The following is a 25,469-nucleotide window of genomic DNA, read 5'->3' as shown; positions in this document are numbered from 1 at the left end:
CAACTTGACATTCAATTCAACTATCATAAAAAGTGGAAAATCAAACAAAATCAAATTCCTTGATTCAAAGGTAAACCATTTTAATTGACTTCAAGCATTCATTTACTAAGAAAAAAGTGTTTATTCACAATTTACACAAAATAAAAATAGCCACAGCACTTGCAATAATGCAATCCAGTATGCCGAACAAATATAGAAACAAATGAGAAGAATATCCTACCTACATGGCATGATGAAAGTTTACGAATTCTTTTGGGGAATGGCAGCAATGACTGTCTTTACTTCTGTGTATGCTTCAAGCCCATATTCGCCGTTCTCTCGACCTATTCCAGACATTTTGAATCCTCCAAATGGAGTCTGAGCGCCAAGAACATTGTAACAATTTATCCTATAAAAAGGAAAAGTGGAAAGTTGACAGGGAGCCAAATCCCGACCATGAAACCAGGAGATTACTGGGTGACATTTGTTTTAAATCGTTTTACGCAAATCAAGGACTTCTATATTTTGGTTACATAAATGTGTGATCAATTCCGAATGTTCAATTACTTCCAATTACTCACGGATTTCTTCTCACTTTCACCTCTTCTCACAATTACTCACGGACTTGTGCATTTTTGTTACATGTGCGACCAGTTTTTCAATCACTTCCGAATGTTCAGTTACTTCCAAATTTTATCAGTATATGCAATTCCGATGACACTGTAATAATACAACATCGAAACTCCCCTCTTATATACTATCCCTTGTATAAATAAGACGACATTAGCGGGAGATTGGACACAGCAAAAAGTATAAAACAAGGACTATTATATAAAAAGTATAAAACAAGGACTATTATACTTGATAGCGCAGCGGTAAAAACATCATTCTGTGGCCGTGGTAACTTAGGGTCAAATTTTAGGTAATGCAAATTTTTGTATTAGAGAAGACTGAAGACTTTTTAGTCTTAGAAAAGACTAAAAAGTCTAACAAATGCAAAAACAAAACGGTCACGATGATTTATTTCTAAACATCTCCCAGTGGCTCCCATTCTTTCTTTTCAACCTTATTTCCGAAATACCTCCCAGAGACAATGTTTACCAGATAAATCCTTTTATATTAATCTCTGAACATCTTGGACAAATTCAGTTTAGTTTGAAAAAAGTATGTTGTGTGTTAACAAGGATGGACATATTGAACTACAAATATATTTTTATTGGAACTGTTCGATATGCAAAGCCATTCTCATGATTTCAGAAATTCTTATGAGGCTATTACAGAAAGTTTGGAAACTGTGGAGTCTAGAATAGACAAGAAGAATCTGGAAGAAATAAGGAGAAGAACCAAGGATGGAAGGGAGATAAATTTATACAAAGTATAAGGATAGTCTCGCAAAAAGAGGTTCGATATGGCAGAAAAAGAATAAGAAGATCACAATAAAAGACATAGAAAAGAGGTATTTCTCTACAGGGATAGTTCAGGATCTTCAAGATATGCTAGAAAAGACAGCTTTAAAAACACACTTAAAAGACCCCTAATCATTCTGGAAGAGCTGCAATATGTCGTTTACGCCATACCTTATTATTAATAGATTTCATAAGTTTTTTTTACTATACTACACACAATAAATCTCTTTTTCACATTAATTTTGGTTTAAACCTTCGATAAGACTAGGGTAAGGATACTAGCAAAAATATATCCTGGGGCCATTTTCACTAAGTATACTAGGTGTTTAGCCTATAGAAAGATACATAAGGACATAGGGCTTGTAAAATATTGAACAGGGTATATACGGACACTATGCCATTCTTCTGAAATTCATAAGCCTGGACTTTCTAGTCCTACGATTTAAACTCATTTTTGAGATGGACTAAAAAGCAGAAATAGTTCTTTCTAAAAAATCTATGAATAAAAGCGAAAACGAGGGGCGCAAGAAGGATTGGTGCATAAATTGATTTTTTAAGCTCCTTCTTCTACACTCACTGTCTTTTTTTATTTATGCATTTTACGCTATATAAATTTGATATCTAGGTTATGCAAACCCCAAGTAGTTTTTCACCCTTCATTTTCACTGATACCCATAGATTCTCGAGAGAAAAAAAAATCTACTTTTTAGTTTATTTTGAAAACGAGTTAAAATAAATTCATAATTGTTATTTCTTTGAACATGTAATGATTATTTAAGGAGTATTTTATTTCCCCGCTCCTCAGGCACGTACGCAGGAATTTGTTTCGGGGGGGGGGGGGGCAAATCCTTCAAATCCCTTATTCTGCGAGAAGTATCAGCAAATTACGGGAAAATAAAAAAACGGTGAGATTTCGGGGGGGGGGGGATGGGCCCGGAGGCCTCCCCTCTGCATACGTGCCAGCCGCTCCTCCTCCACTCCACTCTATTCGTGAAGAGGATTCCCTCTTCTTTTGAATCCCTTTCCTAACCTCTTCTCACTTAATTTAAAGACGTGCAACTTTTCGTATGACCCCAGCCACGTTGCCCAAAAGTAAAACTGTTAATGTAACCATGTTTTATTAACCTTAACCTTTTTCTCATTGTATACTCAAGAAAGTGGAAACGAACCATGTTTTTCATATACCTTCTTGATGAAATCAAATAAAAAACAAGTTTGCAACTAAAAGTAAGGAGCAACATTATGCTTAAAACGACTAGAAATTTTTCTGTATATGAGTGGGGCTGCCCTTCATCAACCCTCGCTCTTTACACTTAAGTCTTAAAGCTCTTTAGAAATACTTCTCATTCAAAACCAATGGCCCTTGTGTTTGAGTAGTCTATCTAGAGAATCAGGACAAAAAGTCAAACTTTAGCGTAAAGGACGAGGATTGAGGAAAGGGTGGCCCCACTCACGTACAGAATAAATTCTGTTCGTTTTACGCTTTAATGATGCTCCTTATTATCAGTTGAAAAAACTTGTATGTTTTTTTTGTATTGCATTTTGCATTTCTGACTGTTTTTCAAATCAAGGCAGACAGTCCCCCCCCCTCATGTATCGTTTATCCTGGAAAATTCCCCCGGAAACTGTCCTCCTCACCGAAAATTCTCCCCGTGGAAAACACCCCCTCCCCGTAGAAAATTACCCGAAAAATTTTGCGTATATATAACAAATACTATATGGGAACAATACGGGCAAAATGTGTAATTCGAAGCCCTTTCCCCAGGGACTATGGAGGGTCATCATCACCAAAGCATAGTTATTGGACCTTTCAACTATCCTTAATTAAGTGAATATCGTCAAATTTTGATCTGATGTCTTTGGGGAGAAAAGGTCTGGGAAGGCGGCTAGGTGCCCTCGAATCTTTTTGGTCACTCAAAAGGGGCAATATAAGTTTTGATTTACGTTCGAATGAGCTCTCTCCCGATCTTCTAGGACTATTGGTTCAATACGATCACTACTGAGAAAAAATAGTAATAACAAAAGCGCATCCGTGATCTTTCTCCTGCCAAAAAACACAAAATGCCACATTTTTGTAAATAGGAGCTTGAAACCTCTACGGTAGGGTTCTCTAATATGCTGAATCTGATGACGTGATTTTCGTTAAGACCGTTTGACTTTTTTCAAAAATCAGGCAAATTTCCTCGGGCTAGTAGGTTTTGGTGGATAACATTAAACTTAATCAATTTTATATATTTGGATACAACATATTGCTATCAAAATTCCGTTTTTTTAGCGTTTCGGTTACTATTGGGCCGAGTCACTCCTTACTTACGGTCCATTAGCACGAACTGTTTGAATATAGTCACTTAAACGAGTACCCTCATCCGGAAAACATCTAGCATATTTTCCTCAGCTTTTCAATGAGCCTCAGAACCATACTTAATAATTGTCATCACCGTGGCTTTTAGCGAATTAGTTTTAAGACTAATGGTACCATTTCTCTAAATTTTGCTCTAATGTGAAAAAAATACTCAAAGGCTTGGATACTATACCTCCACTGCAGATATCTTCCTTATTTATAATATTACCTAGGTAATTAAAAATGTTTTAATCTCCATCCCCGAATTGTTGTCTTTAAGCAATTATAATACTAGCAATATTAGTTGCTAAAACAGTTGGACTAATTTACAATACCAGTTAATTGGTTGTTGCAAGCATACACTGACTTGTCAAATTAAACACTGCTGAACTGCTGAGCTACTGAGAATCAAATTAAACACTGCTGAGCTGCTAGATCTACTCATACTAGTTTTCATCAATTTTATCTGCTTCATTATTTTCTTACCAAACAGTACCGGCACGGATTCCTTGTGACAGATACATGGCTTTGTTGATGTCTTTTGTGAAAATAGCTGACGCTAAACCATAGATAGTATTATTCGCTCGACGGATAAGCTCGTCCATATCTTTAAACTTGATGATCTGCTGAACGGGTCCAAAGATCTAGAAAAAAAACTGGTTTTGAAGCGGAAACTGTAAAAAAAGAGAGCTGATTAGGGTAAGAGTCAGTCTACAGTTGGCGTTTTCTGAAAAACTGGGAGACAGGTAGCAGTCTACATTACTAATGTACACTGCTACATGTCTCCCAGTTTTCTGCCCAGTTACCCGTTCAATCACCATGCTTGTCCATCTAGATTTCAATTAGTTAGAAAGTCTCTTCATTTAACCATTTCTGTGTGTTTTTGTAAGCCTCTTCATCTTTTTTGATAAGTTCCATAGCTCCTTTTTCAAATTTATTGTTTGATACGGCTCCCAGAAAATGGAACAACACGTCTTCACTTCCAGATTTTTGGCATGCCGGCCCATTTATTGGCATCTTTTTGTACCGTACCCAGAAACGGAAAAATAACGGCTGTAGCAGTCTACACTACCCAGTTTTCTAGTTTTACGTTCCAGTTTTCCTGAAAACGCCGAATGTAAACGCAGCTTAACTCATTACTTTCGGCCAACTTCAGCGCCAAGAAAAACCACTGCAGAGGCATCTGTGTTTGCCAGGCGCGTACTTCTTAACAAAAGTTCTTTTTTGTCTCATAGGACATTTTCTTTTTTTTTGTGTATGTATTTTTAAGATCAAATCGTTAAAAATCATTTACAAAAACAAAATAACGAATTTCACCACAATCCTTCCTAGAAGCTGAAACAGGTTAATGGTGATTTTTTAGTTAGCCTACTTGATTTACCATCACTCTACATTCTTTCGTGTGCGTCTTTCACTTTTCTTCAACCCCGTGGGGATATTCCTCGGCTCTAAAAATTACTTAATTGTTCATCACTGATTGGTCTACGCATCATCTTCGCAATTTAAGGAATAATAATATACCATTTACTCCATCGGCGAGGTCTGATTTCAATCCGCTAACCGCTTATCATATCGTATGGAATACCCTACCTGAGTCAGCTCGAGAATGTGACTCGTTTGGTATCTTCAAATGAAAAAAAAATTATAATGCCTTGATGAATTATGTCTAATAACCTCTCTAGGCCAGGTTGGAGAACGTCACCTCAAGAATGCCACTCGTTTGGTAGCTTCAAAATAATTAAAAAAATGTAATGTATATTTGAGTTATGTTAAATAATAATTTTTCTTAAAACGGGATGGACGTTTCTAGGCCGGGTTAGAAATTTTGTTGTGAGTTGTGCTGGCCTTTTGTGCGGCATCTCTCGTGGCTTGGTTTTGAATGGTGGGCGACAATTTTTCATGTTGTTTTTTTTGTGTCGATTTAGTTGTGTAGTTGCCCCCCCCCCCCCTACATATAACGCCCATAGAGCCTTTTGTGGGACCAGAAGTATGATTTTTTTTTGACAATAAATTTTTGGATTGATTTGATTGATTGATTTTCTTTACAGTGGAAGAGGAAAGGCAAGGGATACTATGTTATTAGATTTGTGTTTTAGTGACCTTTATATGGTCTTGTGATAGTTGTAGATTTTTTTTCTTAGTCAGTGGTAACCGAAGCGGGCCGACGTTTTCGAATCCCGCTATAAAGAAAAAGATTACCTCTTCTCGCGCAATTTGCATGTTATCTTGGACATCAGCAAAGACGGTAGGTTGGACAAAGAAGCCTTTGTCCCCGTATCTTTCTCCACCAGCCAAAAGTGTTGCACCCTCTTGTTTACCAGAATCAATCAGTGATAAGATCCTAGCCATTTGTTCTTCGTCAATCTGAAACAACATAGCCTAGCTATATGTCCTGTATTCAAACTTAAATTGTGATCAAATTTTGATTTGTAAATTTAATTTATTTAAAAAAAAAAAAAAAAAAAAAAAATCTGGAATAGTCACAGAATAAAAGGAGAAGCGGAGCCGTCCATTTTGACTTTTGAAAAGTATTTAAAGTGGTAATTTTGAAGAGGGAATTTTAAAGATTTCGTGTTCACGTTCGAGCAGATTCTCGAGTAAATCAAGTTCGAGTTGGTTTAGTTCTTGTTCGAGTAAAAACAACCAAATGGTAAGTCACATTTGAAACTTAATAGGAAGAGGAGAACTTATAGAAAAAAAAGAACTTACTTTTGTAGATGATTTGGAAAATTCATTGTTCATTAACGAAAAAAAGTAGCTTGCATAAAAAATTTCCAAGATTCAAAAAATGGTAAATTTCTCTGAAGACATGATTTCATCTGAATAAAATGCCCAAACCTAAGCGACTACTTTGATTAATCCTACCTGAAAGATATTAGAAACTGCTACCAAACGTTAAAAAAAAAGTTTATTTTATGGCATGTTTCAGTACCATGTCTGTAGTTTAGCACCTAGAATGTCCAAAACTTGATATAATTGACAAATCCATAAAGCGCTCAAAAATATTCTCAGAATCACAAAATCCAGTCATCAAAACAATGCAGAGCAAATTAACCAATATCTGCCGTGGCTAAATGCTCTTGGTAACAAGCTATTAATTTTTTTATTTTTTATGAATTTTATGGGGGTCGTTGGCACTATTACTTGTAAGCGAGCCTTGACAAACCGGTGCTACCAGTGAACAGTTTCTTGATTTGAGAATTCTTTCTGGCTTTACACAACTACGACTAATTTGTCATTGCAACCAAATTACTGAAACTTACAGCTAGAAAAGGAGGGCATAGTTTTATTCCTTTTCAGATAGAGCTTTCGGGCACCCATTAATATATAACACCATGAACTTGTTTTCGATTCAAATTTTTCCGACCGAATACCACAATTTTAAATACCTGATTCCCAAAACAGATTGGCTAGACCCAGTAAGCTGTGTAACTACCAATACCTACACATAAATCCTTTTTAATGCTTAGCCCATGATAATCTGCGTTTTTTTCTAAGACGCCCCCTTACCACGTCCTATAAAGCCCAAAATACTATTTGTCACAACCCATTTAGGTAAGCCAAGAAAGGTTTATATACACAACTTTCTCAAATTCAACATTTTTGAAGTATGCCACAACACAATTTCGAGTGCACAGCCTCCTCCCCCCCCCCCCAAAAAAAAATAAATATGGCAACCCAAAAACAGAATCCATTAAGTGCAAACTAGTGATTTTGAGGAGAAAAATTTCGGTGTCGAACATTTTAGGGGCATTTTCCTATTTCATATTTGCACTAGAAGCACGAATTAGTGAGCATAAAGACGTGGAATGTAACTTCGGTAAACCTAAAAAAATAGATGGCGAGGGATACCAGTGATGACAAATACCAAACAAATCCAAACCAAAAATATATTGCAGAAATTCAAAGCGCATTTAGACAATTACTGCTAGGCATAAGATTATATTAAAAAAAATAAAAAAATATGAGCTACCATATCTGTAAACTCATCAATCCAATCTATGCTAGAGGTAAAAAATTAGACGCGAAATATAATCGTTTGATTAATTGACTTTATCTCTCCCTAGTTTTTCTAACTTTACAGTTAAACGCAGTTACCACTGAAGGTAATTGTGTCTATCCTAATGACTAACAATACGACAAATTACAAGTATCCTTTGTGAAACAAAATTAACTACATCTCAAAATCTCAATTTGTGCCCTGTTGAGAACAATCGAAAGATCTTTCTCCTTTTAAGGTTTGAATTCGCTTAAATACTTAATGCTTGAATCTTTAGGATTCGCGATTTGGCTCATTGCATAACTGTACTAATATTAAACTGCCCTCTCCTTTGTTCAGCTTCTTTTGTTCTATATAATTTAAATTTTAGTTTTTTGATACTACGGAAAAGGTTCCAAAAAGGAAAAAAAACTCAATTACTTTCCCTATAGAGAAAGATTTCCGAAGAACGCCAATATAGATTTCAAATGAGTGCTAAACTTAGATCTTCCAATAAAGGATGTTAAGGGGCTAAGCAAGTAGAATTAGTCGAAAAAAGGTTTTAATATGGTAATAGGAATGGTTTTAAGTAGTTCCTTCACGTCAGTAGGCCTTGGAGATATTAAGTTGCAGAAGCGGGTGTTTGAGTCAAAGATTAGGTCGGGAATGGAGCAGAAGTTTGGAGGTTTAATAAGGGTGATATATTTGAAAGATAACAATTAAAGCATTATCGAAGGATGCAAGGTTTAAGTCAGAGGTTTAATAGCTTAATTATTAAAGGTGATTTGGAAATTTTGTAATAAGAAATAGGAGGCTAGCAAAAATAGTGAAGTATTGGGAAAGGAGGGTAAGTATGGAGTAGCATAGGTTAGTGAGGGAAGCATTTGTGGGATCTCTGCTAGACAGAAAAAGATGTTCGTGGATGGGGCAGATTCGGGCAACTTTGGATTCGTTTGAAATGAAGGGTGATTGGAATGGGGGTTATGGTAGGGGTAGGGAAGTTGGAGATGTGTCTAAAAAGTTATATTCAATTTTAGTTGATCAGAAAATTCATAAGTTTCGGGGAGGGATGCCAGATCAGAACGTCTGACTCTCTTGGTCTGTATTTTAGGGTAAAAGGGACATCGGAGTGGAGGTATATTTTAGACCGGGGCTATCCAGGGATGACATTAAATGGGTAATTTCTTGTAGAGGTAATTTAATGCCACTTAAGGGAAGTAGAAGATATTCTGGAAGGCTTAGAATGAAGAGCGATCCTTACAGTTGCCCGGTGTGTGGAGAGCGGGAGGAAAATTCGTTGCATTTTCTGGGGAAGTGTTAAGAGATTTGAGAAAGGAGATTTTAGGAGAGGATGAGGGGAAGAGCCTTGAATGGAAATATTGTTGGGAAATAGACATTTTATTAGTATTAAGAATCTGGCGCGGATTATTCGTGTGGGCATGACCTACCATATGAATGTTATATGATGGTGGTTTGTTTGTATTAGCCTTTTGAAAGGTGTTTTTCCTTGCTTCAGTCGTTTTATTCAAAAGCTTAAAGTGAATCTTTTAATTGTATGTTGTTTTCTTTTTTTCTTTGTGGTCATGGCCCTGCGAGGTTTTAAAATATACTATGTTGAAGCCAATATCACCGCACACTCTCCTACTCCATCCCAATCTTTTTAAAGCCTCTGTCTTTAAACCCTCCCAAGAAATTCCAACTTCCCTTAAATCCTTGCTTACTATCTCCTCTCACCCAATTCGGGGACGACCTTTATTAAAAAATATAATGAAGTTTGTTAACAAAATAAACTTACTATAATACTTTAAAACATTAGAGTCAAAAAGTATCCTACAAATACATATTTGTTAATTACAACGCTCAAATAAGTGAGCAAGTATTACAACATAAATTTTTGTTACAATAAGTAAAAAACGGTCATCCTGCTTAGATGGACAACGAATAGGAAGTGACAAAAGTTGCAAATTAGTTAATTATTGCATTCATTTTATTATGTTTTTACATTTTATTTATTCATTTAAAGCACAATCATTTACGCTTAAATCACTTATTTGTCTATTATATAATAAACAATGTGTTCAAATTCTTACAAAGATTTATTCGATTAAAACTTCAATTAAAGGTGTATTAACAGATTTATTTCAATTTATTTAGTTATTCGTCATACTCCAATAACTTACTGCTACTGAGCTTTTCTATTTCCAGTTTATGGCCTGACCTTGCTAGGATTGTTGAACATTATAAGTTGAAGTTGTTTTATGCTGTAAATGTATCTCAAATAGGATTTTATATATCTAAATGCAGGTTCCTCACCAATGCAGCTGACTCACCTTTAACTCGTCTTGTACTGTAGTAGTAAGGTAGTGTCAATATTTTTTATTTGTAGATGAGTGCATTTCTATGCTTTTTAAATGAGTGCATTATATGAGTGCATATTAAAATGTATTATACACTACACTCATTGTTATATCAGTGTAGATGTATTGTATAGTGTAATGTACAGTGTAGAGTGTATCGTATTTCCATGCTTTTTTTTCTCTCTTTTTTTAATCCACTTATTTGTCCCCGTTGTTGTAAAGCAGACAAAAATAGATTATTAAAGCAGAAACTAAAGCCAAATGATTGTCGCTGATATCATTCGTTATATATGATGAAATTTCAAACAAATGAATTTCAGCCAAATGAAAAGTAAAAAATGAAACGAGGAATGGGTTCAAAAATGTAACTTTGGCTGCGACGATTTCTGTCAAGTATGGGACGAAGCGTAAAGGCACCCCTACGTTCACCGAGAGTTTAAAGAACAAAATGAATTCCCTGAAATCCGATGCGACTGCGTCCGAATGCGTCGCTTTTTTAGGCATTGGGAAAGACGATGAGGATGGCGATGACAACGATAACTGAGACGACAACTTGCCTGTGGTCCTTGTTCAGTTCTAAGATCAAACGGATTTCCAAGTGTTTTCTGTTTTGCCTTTTCAGCAGACCTTTCTACAAATTCATCATAGATCCCTTCTTCCACGAACGTGCGAGAGCCTGCACAGCAGCACTGACCTAACAATATACAAATACAATTTACTTTCACAAATTTATAACAAAAAGATTGAAAAGACACTGCTTATTCTGACATTTATTATATCGAACATGCTTTTTATTAATTTGGCTATCTAAGAGCTTTTAAGACTAAATTGCATTTATTCTACTTACTTACTTATAGCTGGTTTCTCCCACACCGACTGGCGCATAAGGCGACAATAGTGCCTCTCCAAGACGACCTTTGCAGAGCTTGCAGCCACCGATCTTCCAAAGATGTTCCCGCTAGTGTAGCATCCTTATCTAGGCATCGGTTTAAGCGTCCCTTTCTACCGTCCACGCCTTCTGATGCCGGAGGATCTATCACCAGTCTTCAAAAGGGAACCTGACATCGCGTATATGGACCATGTGTCCTTACATAGCATCTATTACTTACGATTCTCTGAGCCATCAACGGTTGCTTTGTTCTTTCACGGATGTGTTCGTAGTTCTATCAGACTAGTGGATTCCCAAAATGCGCCGGAGGAATTTATTCTTGAAACTTTCTAATCGTCCCTCAAACTATTTTGCCAGTGTCTATGTTTTCCATAGCTAGCCTAAATTAGTACAGAGAAGACACTGCTGTTTAGGAATCAGAGCTTCAGCTTTAAAGAGTATGCAGAGTTATCACGAACTTTTCATAGTATTGGTAGAAGCACTGCTTACATAAGCAATGCGTGTTGTAATTGCACGATCATCGTCCGGCTGCAATTGAGAGTCCTCGTAAACAGTTCGTCCATTTTACTTTCAACAGCGCATGCAGGTTTTCGAAACCATCCGTAATCTTGTGGTTCGGTAGGATGATCTATTATCAACATTGCTGGCAGTTGCCCCCCCCCCCAAAAAAAAACCGTCTATCATTCCCTTTGGACCGCTATACTACTTTGTGGGTTTCTTTATATTAAGCCTTGAGGTGGTCTTGATTTGTCTTCATAGTGAGGGGTAACATTACTTTTACTTTATTCCAGTTGAATCTTTATTTCTTTCCTGTCCTACATGAGTTCCCAGGAAACCATCAATGATCCCGTGCTCATTCTTCTTTTTCGCGTACCCAATTGACTCTTCAGTGGCTCTTCTAATAAGATCCACCATTATGCTAAACTTCTCGTCAACTGGGACTGCCGTTTCATCACATGTTAAACTTGCAAATTTTTTAGAAAGAGCAGAACAATACGCTTCTCTCACTGGTTTGTCTAGAACTTAAGAATATCAAACAATTTCATCGTCTTTTTAAAATATGTGATAGTATTTAGCTTTAACTTACAACTAGCAATCACTAGTTGATGGTCATTGTGCGCTTCGGCCTCACGAAATTGAACATCTTCTAGACAGCGTCTGTGCCGCTTTTTAAAAAGAGTGGTTCAATCTCCGTATAGCCCCATCAGGTGAAGGCCATGTATATTTGTGTACATAGTGATGCGACAACCACGATCTGACAGCAATGAGACCATGGAAAGCTCAGAGGTCAATTAATTGCACTCCCTTGTCATTTATTTCACCAAAACGGTGCAGGTCAATCACTCTTGGTACATAGACTTTGGCGTTAAAATCCCCACCTATAACGAAGCTACCATGTTCAGGTACTGAGTGAACTCGGCCATTTAATTGAAACTAGAATGTATCTTTCGTGGAATCATCAGCATCATTTGTCAGGCAGAAGTAGCTTTAGTGGTCGATTTCTACTGGAAACTAGCAAAACGGGCTTTTAGCATTCTTTCATTTTTCAACACAAAACTCGAACATTGATATTTTAGCAAATTTGCTTACAGTTAGGGCAACTCCAGCACGCCTCCTCTTCTTCCCAGAGAAGACGACTTCATTTTCATCAACATGCATAGATACAGAGCTTGTGAGCCCAGGTTCCGACAGAGTCACTATCTCAACATTTTACAGCTAGAGGGTTTAGATTACATTTTCTTTACACCCAGGCTGGGTATCTACATTAATAGGCCTTATGCTCCATAACGCAAGGCGAAAGTATTGTTTCTGTGTTAGGAAACATGTCCAGGGGCGGTCCGTGGTGGTCGTCTGTGAAGTAAAATCAGGTTCAAAGCCTGACGCCCAGCCCTCCTCTCCTGGCTTGGGACTGGCTGCAGTGCACCGAAAGACATAAATCCTTTCAGGTGGAGCTAAAAATGTGCACCAATACTAAGGGAGGGAGTCTCTGCGCATTATTTTTCTTTTTTTCTGCGACTAAAAACACATTTTTAAGCATAATATGCAAACTCGGCTAAGATCACGTTTTAATATTTCGATATTAGTTTTTCAAATTGGTTCCTAAAAGTTGTCTAATGTTCAATGACCAAATTTTCTTGTCATTCTGGAATAAAAATCCTTTCTTTTAATGTATTTACAAATTACTTTTTGGGAACTTTATAAATGTATTTTCAAGAATCATGTTTGTATTTGAAATTACTTTGTTATTTCGGGTACTCCGCTTCTTGGGAGCTTCCTTCTCAAAATTTAAAACTTTCAATTTTAAAAATTGGTCAAAAATATTTTAATTAGGAATGTTAAAAATAGAAGATATCCCTCCTAAATTTAATGTTTATTTCTTTCTTCCTCTTTTTTTATCGCTTAAAAAAAGTGGATGAAAGACGTGTTTTGTTTCATACCTGTAAAATCACACATCAAAAATAAAATAATTAAACAGAAATAATTAAAGAGTGCTAAAAGTACCATAAATTAAACACTGTTGCACCTCAAAAGCTTTTTCTTGAGGAATGGTGAAAAAAAGATGTTGTCGCTAATTTGAAAATCTCTTTTTTAGCTTGCAACAAAAAGAAGTAGGTGAGAGATGCGTTTTAGTTATATTCTTGAAACATCAATAAAAAAAACACATTTACAATAAAAGAGCTGCATTTAAAAAGCCACATTTATAACAAAAACTACATTTAAAGAAGCTACAATAAAAAGCTTCATTTAAAGCCTTTTCTTGAGGAACGGTGAAAAAAAAGATGCTACCACTAATTTGAATGTCTCTTTTTTAGCTTGCAGCAAAAAAGAAGGTGAGAGATACGTTTTAGTTACATTCTTGAAACAAAAATAAAAAAGCCACATTTATAATAAAAAAGCTACATTTAAAGCTTTTTCTTAAATAATGGTGAAAAAAAGATGGTACCACTAATTTGATTGTCTCTTTTTTAGCTTGCAACAAAAAGAAGTGGGTGAGAGATGCGTTTTAGTTACATTCTTGAAATAACAATAAAAAAGCCGCATTTATAATAAAAAAGCTACATTTAAAGCTTTGTCTTGAATAATGGTGAAAAAAAAAGATGGTACCGCTAATTTGATTGTCTCTTTTTAGCTTGCAACAAAAAGAAGTAGGTGAGAGATGCGTTTTAGTTGCATTCTTGAAACAACAATAAAAAAGCACCCTACATTTATATGTTGCTTAGTTACATCAAAATATAGCATGCTTTGCAGTAATTTCCATCATTTTAGGATATTACGTTGTTGTATGGAATTACCATCCTAAATTTCTATCTTCGCATAGAGTATAAGAGAACCTAAAATAGACACAAGAAGAGAAAATCCATAATATAAAAAAACTAACCATGATTAAAGAAAAGACCGAAATGGGCTTGATCCACGGCAGTTGCAATATCACTGTCCTTCAGTACGATGCACGGCGACTTTCCTCCAAGCTCCAAAGTGACTCTCTTTAAATTTGATCGTCCGGCAGCTTGTTGTATCCTATGACCAACCTGTTAATACGTAAGGATAAACTGATTTCCTATACCGTTTTGGCATTCCATAATATATGAAATAGTAAAAAAAAGAACATAACTGAACGTATTATACTCATAATTCTTACGTAATCCAAGTAGTGTGAAGTCTATTTTTTTTAACTATTGCAAAAAAAATTCAACAAATTCGGAGCTAAAAAATTAATACAGTCTAGTAGGGGGGGGGGGAGGTCGAGAATAAACAAAAAGGAATTCAAAGTACAACACAAAGTCATAGGAGCGTTTTATATTCCATCATTTCATGTCACTATTGGTGGGTCTTGTTTTTGCAATATCCTTGACACTGTAATAAAATTCAAACTTCGAAACACGAAATGTACTTATGCATTTCAGGCAAAGCGTTGGTATTTACAAGTTTCCTTTTTCAACATGATATACCCAAATAATAAAAAATGTATACCAGAAACACATACCTGCTTTCCATAAAAATTCACAAACTTTTCGAGCTATTTTTTATTGTATGTAACCTACTCGTCTTCTAGAATAAAAGAGATATAAACATTCAAATGAAATTCACTAAGATTTTCACAAAGATTTTTTTATGATTTAAATAGTTTTAGTGCATGGTTCTTAGGTTGTTCCTGGATTCACTATCGTAAAAAAAGAAAGAAAGAGGGAGGAGAAAGGGAGAGACAAGATGAGAGGGAAAGAGAAATACAGAGAGGGGGATTGAGATAAGAGAAGGGGGATGGGAAGAAAGAAAGATATTGAGAAAAAAAGAAGTTGGAGAGGAGAAGGGTTAGAAGGGGAGGGGAGGGAGGGAGAGATAGGGGAGGAAATAAAAGGGGGAAACAAGAGATAAGGGGAGTGATATCGAGGGGTAGATGAGAGATGGAGGGAGGGCGAAAGAAAGATAGTAGGAGAGATGGTGATGGGAGGGTGAGAGGAATAGACGGAGGGGAGGTAGGGAGAACAAAACAGGGAGAGAAAAAGAGAAGTACCTCTGTTGATCCAGTGAATGCCACCTTATCTACATCCATATGCTCGGATATAGCAGCACCGGCAGCACCAAAACCAGGCACAATGTTCACAACACCAGCTGGAAAGCCGGCCTCTTTTATTAACTGAGCAACATACAAAGCAGTCAAAGGTGTTTGTTCGGCTGGTTTCATTACAACCGCATTACCTAAAAAGGGAATTCCGATGAAGATCGTATTGGCAACGGGTTGCAAGATTCTCAGAGGTTGATTTTCAAAAAGTTAGGTATTCGAGAATTGTCCCATTTAACTAAAACCAACCTTCCAAGAAAGTTCTTTGGAATGTCTAGATTGGAACTGACATAATTAGAACCGGTTCTAATTAGAACCATAATTAGAACCGCAATAAATTAAAATTATTTGTCACAAGCTATTAAATACATTTATCTAGTAAGGATCAGAAAACTTTTCTTTACTCTGTTGAGCGAAATAAACTTATTTTGCCGTTTCTTCAGAACGAGTAACCTAAAATAAATAAAAAAAACTTACAGACAGTTATCGTTAAAATAATCGCTTTTGCCCTACTTAAAATTTCAACTTTGTTAGTGTATTCTCAAATTTGAAAATTGGATTGCGTTCTTTTCAACAAATTTATAATTTTCTATCTCTAGGTGAGAGCTTAAAAGGCATTAGCTATTTCCTCCATAAAAGAAAGACTTAAAAACCGGATGTTATGTGATCAGATTCTACAAATACTGGTATTTTCTACGATTCCTCCAACTCCAACTAAGAATATTTAGCTATCTTTTAAATAACTGAACTGCAAAGAGTAAAAGATTTTTCTTCGTGTATTCATTAGTCGATTTTCAATTTTAGGAAAACTAAGTATCATCCTATGAAAATAATAATTATTACAATTCTATTTTTTAGGAGGTTTCAACTCTTCTTTGGGAAAGAATGGGGCTCAAGATCTCACTGTTATGGGAAAGGACTTCACATGACTCTTATAGCGATAGTGCAGGACCTAGGCATCAGAGGTCCCAAAACAAATTTGTAATCAAAGATTATATGTAATACGATGGTCAGGTGCAATAAGATTCTAAAAGAAATAGCCTTATCTAACTCACGATTTAATGGATACAGCATTATAGTTAATGAATGGAGGAATGATTCCTCATAACTCTGACTGGGATTTTTTTTTTCAGAATTCCTTTTTGATGCAATAAAAAGCTCTCAAATAAACTTTAAGAGAATTATTTTTCCACGCAATACTATGTAAGCAAGTAATAAAATAGTTTAAACTTCAATAGTCCCACACATCAGCTAATGGATTTTGGAGTTAGGGCACATCCAGATACTTAAAATTAGAATAAATATTTAAAAATAGTTAGTTTTTACTGTACGTTTCGCATAGCAAAGTACCTGTAATCAGCAAAATGTCGCTATATGACAACACTAACAAAATAGTTCTGTCAAAACTTCCACTGTATCACTAATGAGTCCTTTTTATAACGTTTAGAGACATACTCTTTCACACCTTATTCTTTGGTATCCATGCAAAGCGCTTGTGCAATAGAGAATCAAATCTAAAACAAAAATAAAACCATTTGAGAGCAGAGTTGCCAAACCTATTTCTAAAAAAAATAGAAAAGACGTTTCTTTTGAAATTATTAATTAATCATTTACAACCTCAATGTAAGATAATACTGAAATGGCTCTTTTTTCGCACATAATTTTTAGATCTTGGTTTGGAGGGGGGCTAGTCAATTTATTAATCGGCAATTTAATTATATAAACAATTTTGAGGATGTACAAAACTTTTAAGGTTGAATAATACGAATAAACAAACAATACCGCTAATTTATTGGATTCTTGATCTGGTAATAACAAAAACTTTATTGCTTTGTTATCTTTGAAACAGAACCACTTGATCAAATATTGCGACCATAATCCTAAAATAGACAAAAAAAAATCGAGCGATATGCACTGTGGAGAATACAGTTAAGATTAAAATACATTGAAATAAGTAAATTTTTATAAAACGTCTTAATTTCCATTGTGGAAAGGAATTTCAAAATTGCTGGTGGTCTTTATCTCTAAATCACCTTAAAATAATCCAAAGGAGTTCTAATAAGATTTCATTCTAACAAAAATTATGGGTTTTCTATTATTCTCAGATGAAAAATCGACTCAGATACAAGAAAAAATTTAAATACTAAATTCTTCTAAGTTTTGTCTCAATTATCAAACAAAACATATATTTCAGCTTTTCTAGTTGTGAAAGCTTAGCCTATATCAAAAACTGACAGACAAAGCCTGACACCTTGGAAATTAGTTTAAAGAAAACTATTTTACCTGCAGCAAGGGCAGGACCAAGTTTCCATGATTGCATCAAAAGGGGGAAATTCCATGGAATAATTTGACCACAAACACCGACAGGTTCATGGCGAGTATAAGCGAAGTAGTTACCGTCAATGGGAATTGTTTTGCCCTAAATTAGAATAAGAGTTAAATATGAACTTCTGTGTTTGTGTTCACTGCGAAAAAAAAAAATTGCGAAACGCTGCTAAAAAAACAAACGTTGATTTTGTTTTCCTTCCTTTGAAGCCTAGACAAACTTCGTCAGCTGAGAAAAATTTACTGTTTGGCTTGTCGCATTTACTCAATGTTTGTATTACAATTTATAGAGATTTTGATTTCGGGGCATAATTTGGGAGATGTTGAACTAGCAAAAAACACGATGTGCATCATTGTTGTCAAAATTGTGTATCTGCAATATCTCAGAAGTGGCTGAATATATCAATTTTAAACTTTCGTTGAATGTTCTAGAAATACCACGAAATAGATAAAATGAGGAAGCTATATGAAAGGAATTTATCAAAAGACATATGGTTCCAAATATATGTGGATCTTTTGTCAGTCTTGTGTGTTTTTCCTTCATGCTGGACAATCATACAAGGGTAAAAATAAAATGAACGAACAAAATATAACAACGAGTAAAACTTTTAAATAAGACAGCGGAAAAAAATATTGCAAAATAGTATATGCTAATAAATGCTCGAATTATCGGCTTCTCGTCCCAAAACCTCTATCAATAGAAAAGGAAGTGGACTAAATAATAATAATACAAAAAAATTAAAATTAAAATGAAAGCGGACATGCACGAGAAAATAACATACAGAAATGAAAAAGTCCTATACAGCAAAAAGAAAATAAGGCAGTCTAGGCAGCTATAGAAAAAAGAATAGATCAACAGACATTGGGTTCCAGTTTCAAGAATAGTCTTTAATTTAGGGTTCTTGCGAATCGGTTTATACATCCATATTTGCATATTATTTTTTTTATTAGTCGCCGGTTTATTCATGATGTCTGTTGTTATTTATGAATACTTCCGTAAAAGAATCATGGTAACTACCGAGTAGTTCTGAACCATTTTAGAAACCAAGAACTAACTTCACAGTCAGAACTAAAATCCCTAAGACTAATGAATATGACTTCTCTAACCAATCCCTCAATTAAGGACAGCTGGTTACAGAGAGCTGCCTAGCGGCATTGATTATTGTTAGCAACTCCGCTTTATTGAAAGGGATATCTAATGAAAATGGAGAGGACAGAAAACTGGAAACATAAGTTGAATGAACCGAGAGTCTGACATAAAATAAAATGCATATTTTCGATATAAAAGTATATATTTAATCTATGGATCTGTATTGTGCCCGCTGTAATTTTTTCATGTTTCCCCCTAACAGTTAGTTTCTTTTCTATCGCCAACCCGACTAAGTCTCGGAAACTCCAACCAACACAATGCAGAGTAAGTATGAGTTGACCCTTGAAATAGAGTTGGAAAGGATTAAACTTATATAAAATGTGAAAATGCCTTAACGTTGCATTTCGTTCACACATGATTAACTAGAAAATATACATGTCAATGTATTTGCACTTTAGAGAAAGGTGAATGGCCAAATCCATATAAAATAGTAAAAAGGCTGTCAGAATACGACATGAATATTTACCTTCGTTCTTGAGATTTGTTTTTGTTCCTGCAGATGAAAAACTTTTATTTTACTCTTTTTATTTCCGTTTTTATATTTCAATATACCCAAAGTTTTCTTATAAGCAAGGATTGAGGAAAAAGGCAACGACAAGAGCAGAAAGTGGTGGAGGCTCTTTGGTTGAGAAGCTAAACATCCTTGAAAAGCCACATAAATATAGATACCTAAAATTTAACTGGGATGTGTCTACGGTAACCCTCCCCCCCCCCGTTTATAAAATGCGTAATAATTTTCATTCGGAGCATTACAGGGTCTCATGTTAGTGAAAACAGTAAATAAAAGGCAGATATACAGAAATTAAAGACAAAATGTAGCGTGGCAATGTGTCTGGTACCAAATCCATTCCTGCATTTCTCATTTTTCCTGCACTTATTCCTAGCAATAACATATAATATTTTCACGGGAAAAGTGGGGACTTTTTGGAAACTTCTAACGTTATTGTGCTCTAAATGAAACTTTCAGGAATGGAGCTACCACCAATTTGCGGCACAGGGAAGCGTTCTGAAGCTTATATCTCCACGAGTTTCATATTTTTAAGACTTTAAAGATTTATTAGCTGAGAAAAAACTTAAATTTCAGTTTTCGCTTAGTCTGCTTCTTTTATTCTGTAGGTTTTTGCAGCGCAGGTCCCAAGGTACAATCCAGATCCCGAGCCATTTTTTCCGTATAGCTTGTCCACATTTGACGGGTACACATAAGCACTGATCGTCTCGAAATGCAGTTAACATAATTGAATTAAACCTAGGCTCCCTAGTTTTAAACTATCTGATTTAGACAATCATTACCTTCAATTCAAAATATTAGTGCTTCATTTTGATTTTTGAAACCGAAATACAACAGAACCGATTACACACTTCGAGTCGATTCACAATGAGATTTTACTAACATCGAGATGTAGCTAGCACTAGATTCATCCAATCATATTATCCCAAAAATTTCCCGATTGGCTATAAAATTCGGTGAAAATCCTGATTGGCTCAAATTAGCGCTACCCAAATCGCGGTATAAATAAAACCTTATTGGGAATGAGCCGTAGCCTGACATAAGAATTAGACTCACGTGGTTCTTATCAGCCCAGCCGGCATAGTAACGCAGAACTTTAATTGATCCTGGCACATCAACTGTATAGGAGATTGCGTAAGGTTTCCCATTATCCAACGTTTCTAGACTCTGGAAAAGATTTAAAATTAGTAAGTAAATAAAGTAATGGTAAAAGGTATAAGTATGTAACGATATGTAATTAAAAAAAATAAATTAGGCTTTTCAAAATTTTGAAAAGCCCTGGCAAATATTCCTTATTCTCCGTCACTCGTTTACTAATCATTCACCCTTTTGTCGGCAAAATTGAAACGTAATTGTAAAAAGATTTACAATTAGTAAGTAAATAAAGCTGTTAATTTTTAGTGCCTGTTTTCTTTGATTGCCTAGATTACAGAAAAAATATTATTAGCAAGGAAATTAAATGCTAGTTGTAGAATCAATAGCTGTATCAGTACATGTAACTGACGTGAATCGTTCAATAAAGTTGTTAGATTCCAGTACCAATTATCCTTTAGTCTACTAGATCTATTATCAATAGGAGCATTTAATTAATGGGAATTATATACAAAAATGTTGGCAAATGTATACAATGTTGGCAATAAATGTATACAAAAATGTTGGCAAAATTGAAACGTAGTTGTTAAAATTAATTATAAAATTTGTTAGAAAATATGTGTATTTAATTGTTTAATCCTTTTCTGATAGGCTTTTAAAGTATTCAGAAACAATTTGATCATACATAAACACAATAAAAAAATGATAACCTTTGCAAGACGACCTTTCCCTGTATATTAAATTGATACTTCGCTCTTTACGGTAAAGTTCGAATTTTGTTCCAATTCTTTAAGAATGACCCCTGAATCACAAAGGCCGTTTAATTAAAACAGATAGCTTTTCTGAAAGTACTAAAAAAACTTTAGCGTAGAGAGCGATTACCCCCACCAGAAAAAATCCCTCCTGAAAACGTCTGTATACTTCCCAACAACCAATACTATATCTAAACAATGGGCAAAGTTCATAACTTGCAGCCTTTCCCCTGGGGACTGTGGGGGATTTAGTCATCCTCAAAGACATAGTTATTAGATTTTCAACTATGCTGAACCAAATGGCTATCTCACAAATTCTGATCGGGTAATTTTGGGAAAAAATTATCGTGGGGGGGGGGGGGGGGCTAGATGCCCTCCAATTTTTTGGGTCAGTCAAAAACGGCAGTAGAACTTTAAATTTCCGTTCGAATGAGCCCTCTCGCGATATTCTTGGACCACAGGATCGATACGATCACCCCTGGGAAAAAAACCAAATCAACACGCATCCGTAATCTTTCTTCTGGCAAAAAATACAAAATTCCACACTTTTGCAGATAGGAGCTTGAAACCTCTACATTAGGATTTTCTGATACGCTGAATATGGTGATGTGATTTTCATTAAGATTCTATGACTTTTAGGTAGTGTTTCCCCCTTTTTTCTCGAAAATAAGGCGAATTTTTTTCAGCCTCGTAACTTTGATTTGGTAAGACTAAATTTAATGAAACTTATATATTTGAAAAATCCGATTCTTTCGATGTATCTATTGATATCAAAATCCCGTTTTTTAGAGTTTCGGTTACTATTGAGCCGGGTCGCTCCTTACTTACAGTTCGTTACCACGAACTGTTTGATGGGTTTAGAAGTCTTTGTGAAAAATATGCAAACATTTAAACACTACATAGCACCAAAGTTTGCTCTGTGTGCATCTATACAACCTTATCAAATAATAAGCAAATTCCACTTAACGTCTTAAATATTAGACATATTACTTTGAAAGTTTTAATATAAATATTTCCAGGATTTTTGAGGCTTTTCAAGATTTTCTAGTGTTGTAAGCCATTCTTAAACTGACAGTGGCTATTAGCTCGAAACTTATTGAAATTGACTGAAAATGTTAACAGACTAGGGAGATTCGGCTTCATGATTATCTCAGGTTTTGCAGCCTAAGTTAGCAACTGATTCATTCTGCAATGACCCAGCAGTTACATCACCAGTAAGAGAATACCTATGGCTGTAACATTTATTGTCATTGCAGTTCAATTATTTGTAGTTCAGTATTAACAGGTTCGAAACCTGGAAAACTCACGCCGGTACACGAGCGAGAGTGGAGCACAAATTCCTCATAACCCCAAAAATGTTATATGTGTATCATCAATCCATCCCCCTAACGTCTAGAGCTGCGTTCACAAATAAAGAATCTTAGAAAAATTTATCACGTCACTTCTTTGAATACTAGCAAGGTCAGTAGCATTACACTTCTCAAAATTTATAAGCTACAAAGAATAAATAAAATTAGATAGAAAACATCATCGACACTTACAGCCAAATATGTTCTATCACGTTCCATTAAGTCTGCTAGTCGATTCAGAAGGTGGCCTCTCATCGATGCATCCATTCGTCTCCATTCACTTCCGAATTCAAATGCTTCCTTTGCTGCTTGAACGGCTTTATCTACGTCAGCCTAAAACCAAGGTGAAGGTTAAGATTGCAGAAAATGACAGTTTACATTTTAGAGCCCTCAATATTGCAAAAATAGCTGCACTATATTGTCACCTGTACTATACCGTATCTCGTAGTGTGATTACGGTAAGGGTGTACGTTTTTTTTTACCCTAGCAAAAGTTTCAGAATATTGACGTTTGGGATATGAAATTATCAAGCTGCATTTTCAATCTTTTGGAAAGAGAAAAGATCACAAGTACAAATTATATCGTTAAAATAAAAACAAAACAGTATAGGAATCCTCAAAATATAAAAAATGATTAGTGGTGGAAAAAGATAAATATATTTTTGGCTTGGAGGGATGTATATACTTCTACCATTAAAAGTAAAAGGACAACAAACACAATTGATCCAAGAAAGTAAAAGCAACCGTAGTCAAATAGGTTAGACAAGCCCCTCCCCCCCCTTTCATCACAATCATCATAACTGTAAAATATTTAGAACGTAAAGTGTTACATTGAACAAGAATACTCACAATTGTCCCACAAAAAAACAAAATCCGTCTGATCAGTCCCTAATCCTCACAGAAACAGGAGCGATATGTCCTTAAAATCTCCCGAGAAGAAAATAGACAAGGAACGACATCTAATTTTATACACAAAAAAGTTTTCAAGGCTTCCCTCATATTTCTTCAAAACTAAGGGAGTTCAATCGTTCGATAACCCATTTGGAAACGGAAAATCCCGGTAGGAGTCGCCCTATCCGTACGATAAGAGGATAAGTGAATAAACCCAAACTTAAGAAAAGAGCAAAAAATCACTTTGTATTTCCTTTTTTGTTGAGGCCATAAAAAGTCTTATAACATCATTTAAACACTTTTTATATTCTTTTCATCAAGGTCGAACTTACAAAGTTCAATTTTTGCTCCCTTCTCAACTTAGAAATTGAAAATACATATATAAAAACAAACTACTCCTTGATTCAGCATAAAAAATCCGATAAAAAAGGAGACTCAATTTACCAGTCTTGGTAAATCCTTCAGGAGAGTGGTCCTCAATCCCCCCCCTAAAAAAAGAATATAATTATTTCCAAATTTTCTAATGATGTCTACTGAGTTCTTCTGTTTTTCCTACTTCGATCAATTCAAAGTAGCACTATACACCTTCTTCAAAATCCAGAGGGGGAGGGGGGCAATTTTTTATTTTTTCAATGGGATACCAAAAAAGGCATTTTTCAATAAAGGGCATTTTTCGAATCTAGGGGGCAAACCCACTTTGTATATAAAAATCAACACTGTTTTACTACTGATGACGGTCAATGCATGTGTGACCGAAATATCTGGTATTATTTTTTTGTGAATTTCTATCACTGTTATCATCATCACTGTCTAATAAAAGGATTTTATCCCTATTTGAACTTTTATTTATCGTCATGGAAAGGCAGTGTGGTCTCCGAAATTATCTACAACACTGCGCTGGAAAGCAATCTGAATTTTGTACATTTTCAAGGATGTTCCCAAAAAAACGGGTTATTGGCGGAAATTTAAAAAAAAAGTTGACTGAATAAATGAAATCTAAGCCAACAAAAACGAATAATCCAGTCAAAGTTAAAACAAACCTAAACTATCAAAAATAAGAGTTGGGCTGCAATCCCTCTCGAATCCCCCTAAAGGTACAATCGTCATTTGTGACTTACTGAAAACACTATACATTTCATACAAATAACAGTTCATTGGGGGCAAATCCTTTTATTTGACAGTGAAACAAAAAAAAACTCTGGATATTTCGGTAACATATACAATGGCCATCTTCAGAAGATAAACTAAAGTTATCTGCTGAAATTTAGTTTGTCTGAAGACGTCCACTGTATATGTGACCGAAATATCCAGAGATTTAATGTTGTTGTTTCACTGTCAAATGAAAGGATTTGTCCCCATTGAACTATTACTTGTACGTGATGGAAAGGCAGTGTGGTCTTCAAAAATACTAACATTATATATCCAAATTCAAAATTTTAAGTTTTAGACTTGAATATTCATTCTAATTTCCCTCGTTTCAGGTTTCCTCTATTCACTAATAGTAATTTATGTACCTTGATCTTCACCTATGATTTGACTTTATTCCTATTTGTTTTAGGTTTTAATATTACTCTTCACTTTAAAAAATAAAAAAAAAACTTTATTGATGTTTTTTTTTACTGAATCTTCACAAGCAAAACTCAGAAACGGATAGACTAGTCTCACACTAATCTCTGGTTCTCTAAACTACGAATTATGTTTTAAGACCAACGATGTGAGAAATGTCTGACTGTTCTATTGCCCGTCTTAAAATGGGTATAGGAAGCTAATTTACTCGAAGACATAGAGGTGTTAAACTTGTAATGAGAACTATCATCTGCTTGTGAAAATTATTACAACTGCATACGCACAAGGTGGACAGAGGAAGAAATCTCCTAAATACAGGTTCAAA

The 25,469-nt window shown here is 35.1% G+C and overlaps 1 protein-coding gene across 2 annotated transcripts in view; it reads right to left on the bottom strand.

The window, feature by feature from the left end:
- The window catches only part of Aldh (Aldehyde dehydrogenase), a 42,028-nt gene that overhangs the window by 3,602 nt on the left and 12,957 nt on the right, over nucleotides 1-25,469 (bottom strand). The window contains exons 3-11 of one of the 2 annotated variants that reach the window (XM_089094437.1): nucleotides 22,881-23,021; nucleotides 20,552-20,662; nucleotides 17,796-17,931; nucleotides 15,465-15,649; nucleotides 14,331-14,481; nucleotides 10,620-10,756; nucleotides 5,926-6,090; nucleotides 4,213-4,370; nucleotides 221-388 (exon numbers count right to left, since the gene is read on the bottom strand). In XM_089094437.1, coding sequence (XP_088950563.1) covers nucleotides 241-388; nucleotides 4,213-4,370; nucleotides 5,926-6,090; nucleotides 10,620-10,756; nucleotides 14,331-14,481; nucleotides 15,465-15,649; nucleotides 17,796-17,931; nucleotides 20,552-20,662; nucleotides 22,881-23,021 — 1,332 coding nt within the window. In that variant the 3' untranslated portion in view covers nucleotides 221-240. The remainder of the gene's footprint in view (nucleotides 1-220; nucleotides 389-4,212; nucleotides 4,371-5,925; nucleotides 6,091-10,619; nucleotides 10,757-14,330; nucleotides 14,482-15,464; nucleotides 15,650-17,795; nucleotides 17,932-20,551; nucleotides 20,663-22,880; nucleotides 23,022-25,469) is intronic. The other variant, XM_089094438.1, reaches the window with a different exon arrangement.

The sequence above is a fragment of the Artemia sp. Qi Xiang Cuo genome, chromosome 9 (genome assembly GCF_049724085.1).
Source record: "Artemia sp. Qi Xiang Cuo chromosome 9, ASM4972408v1, whole genome shotgun sequence".
NCBI classification, from domain to species: domain Eukaryota; kingdom Metazoa; phylum Arthropoda; class Branchiopoda; order Anostraca; family Artemiidae; genus Artemia; species Artemia sp. Qi Xiang Cuo.
This window is presented reverse-complemented; position numbering and strand designations above follow the sequence as displayed.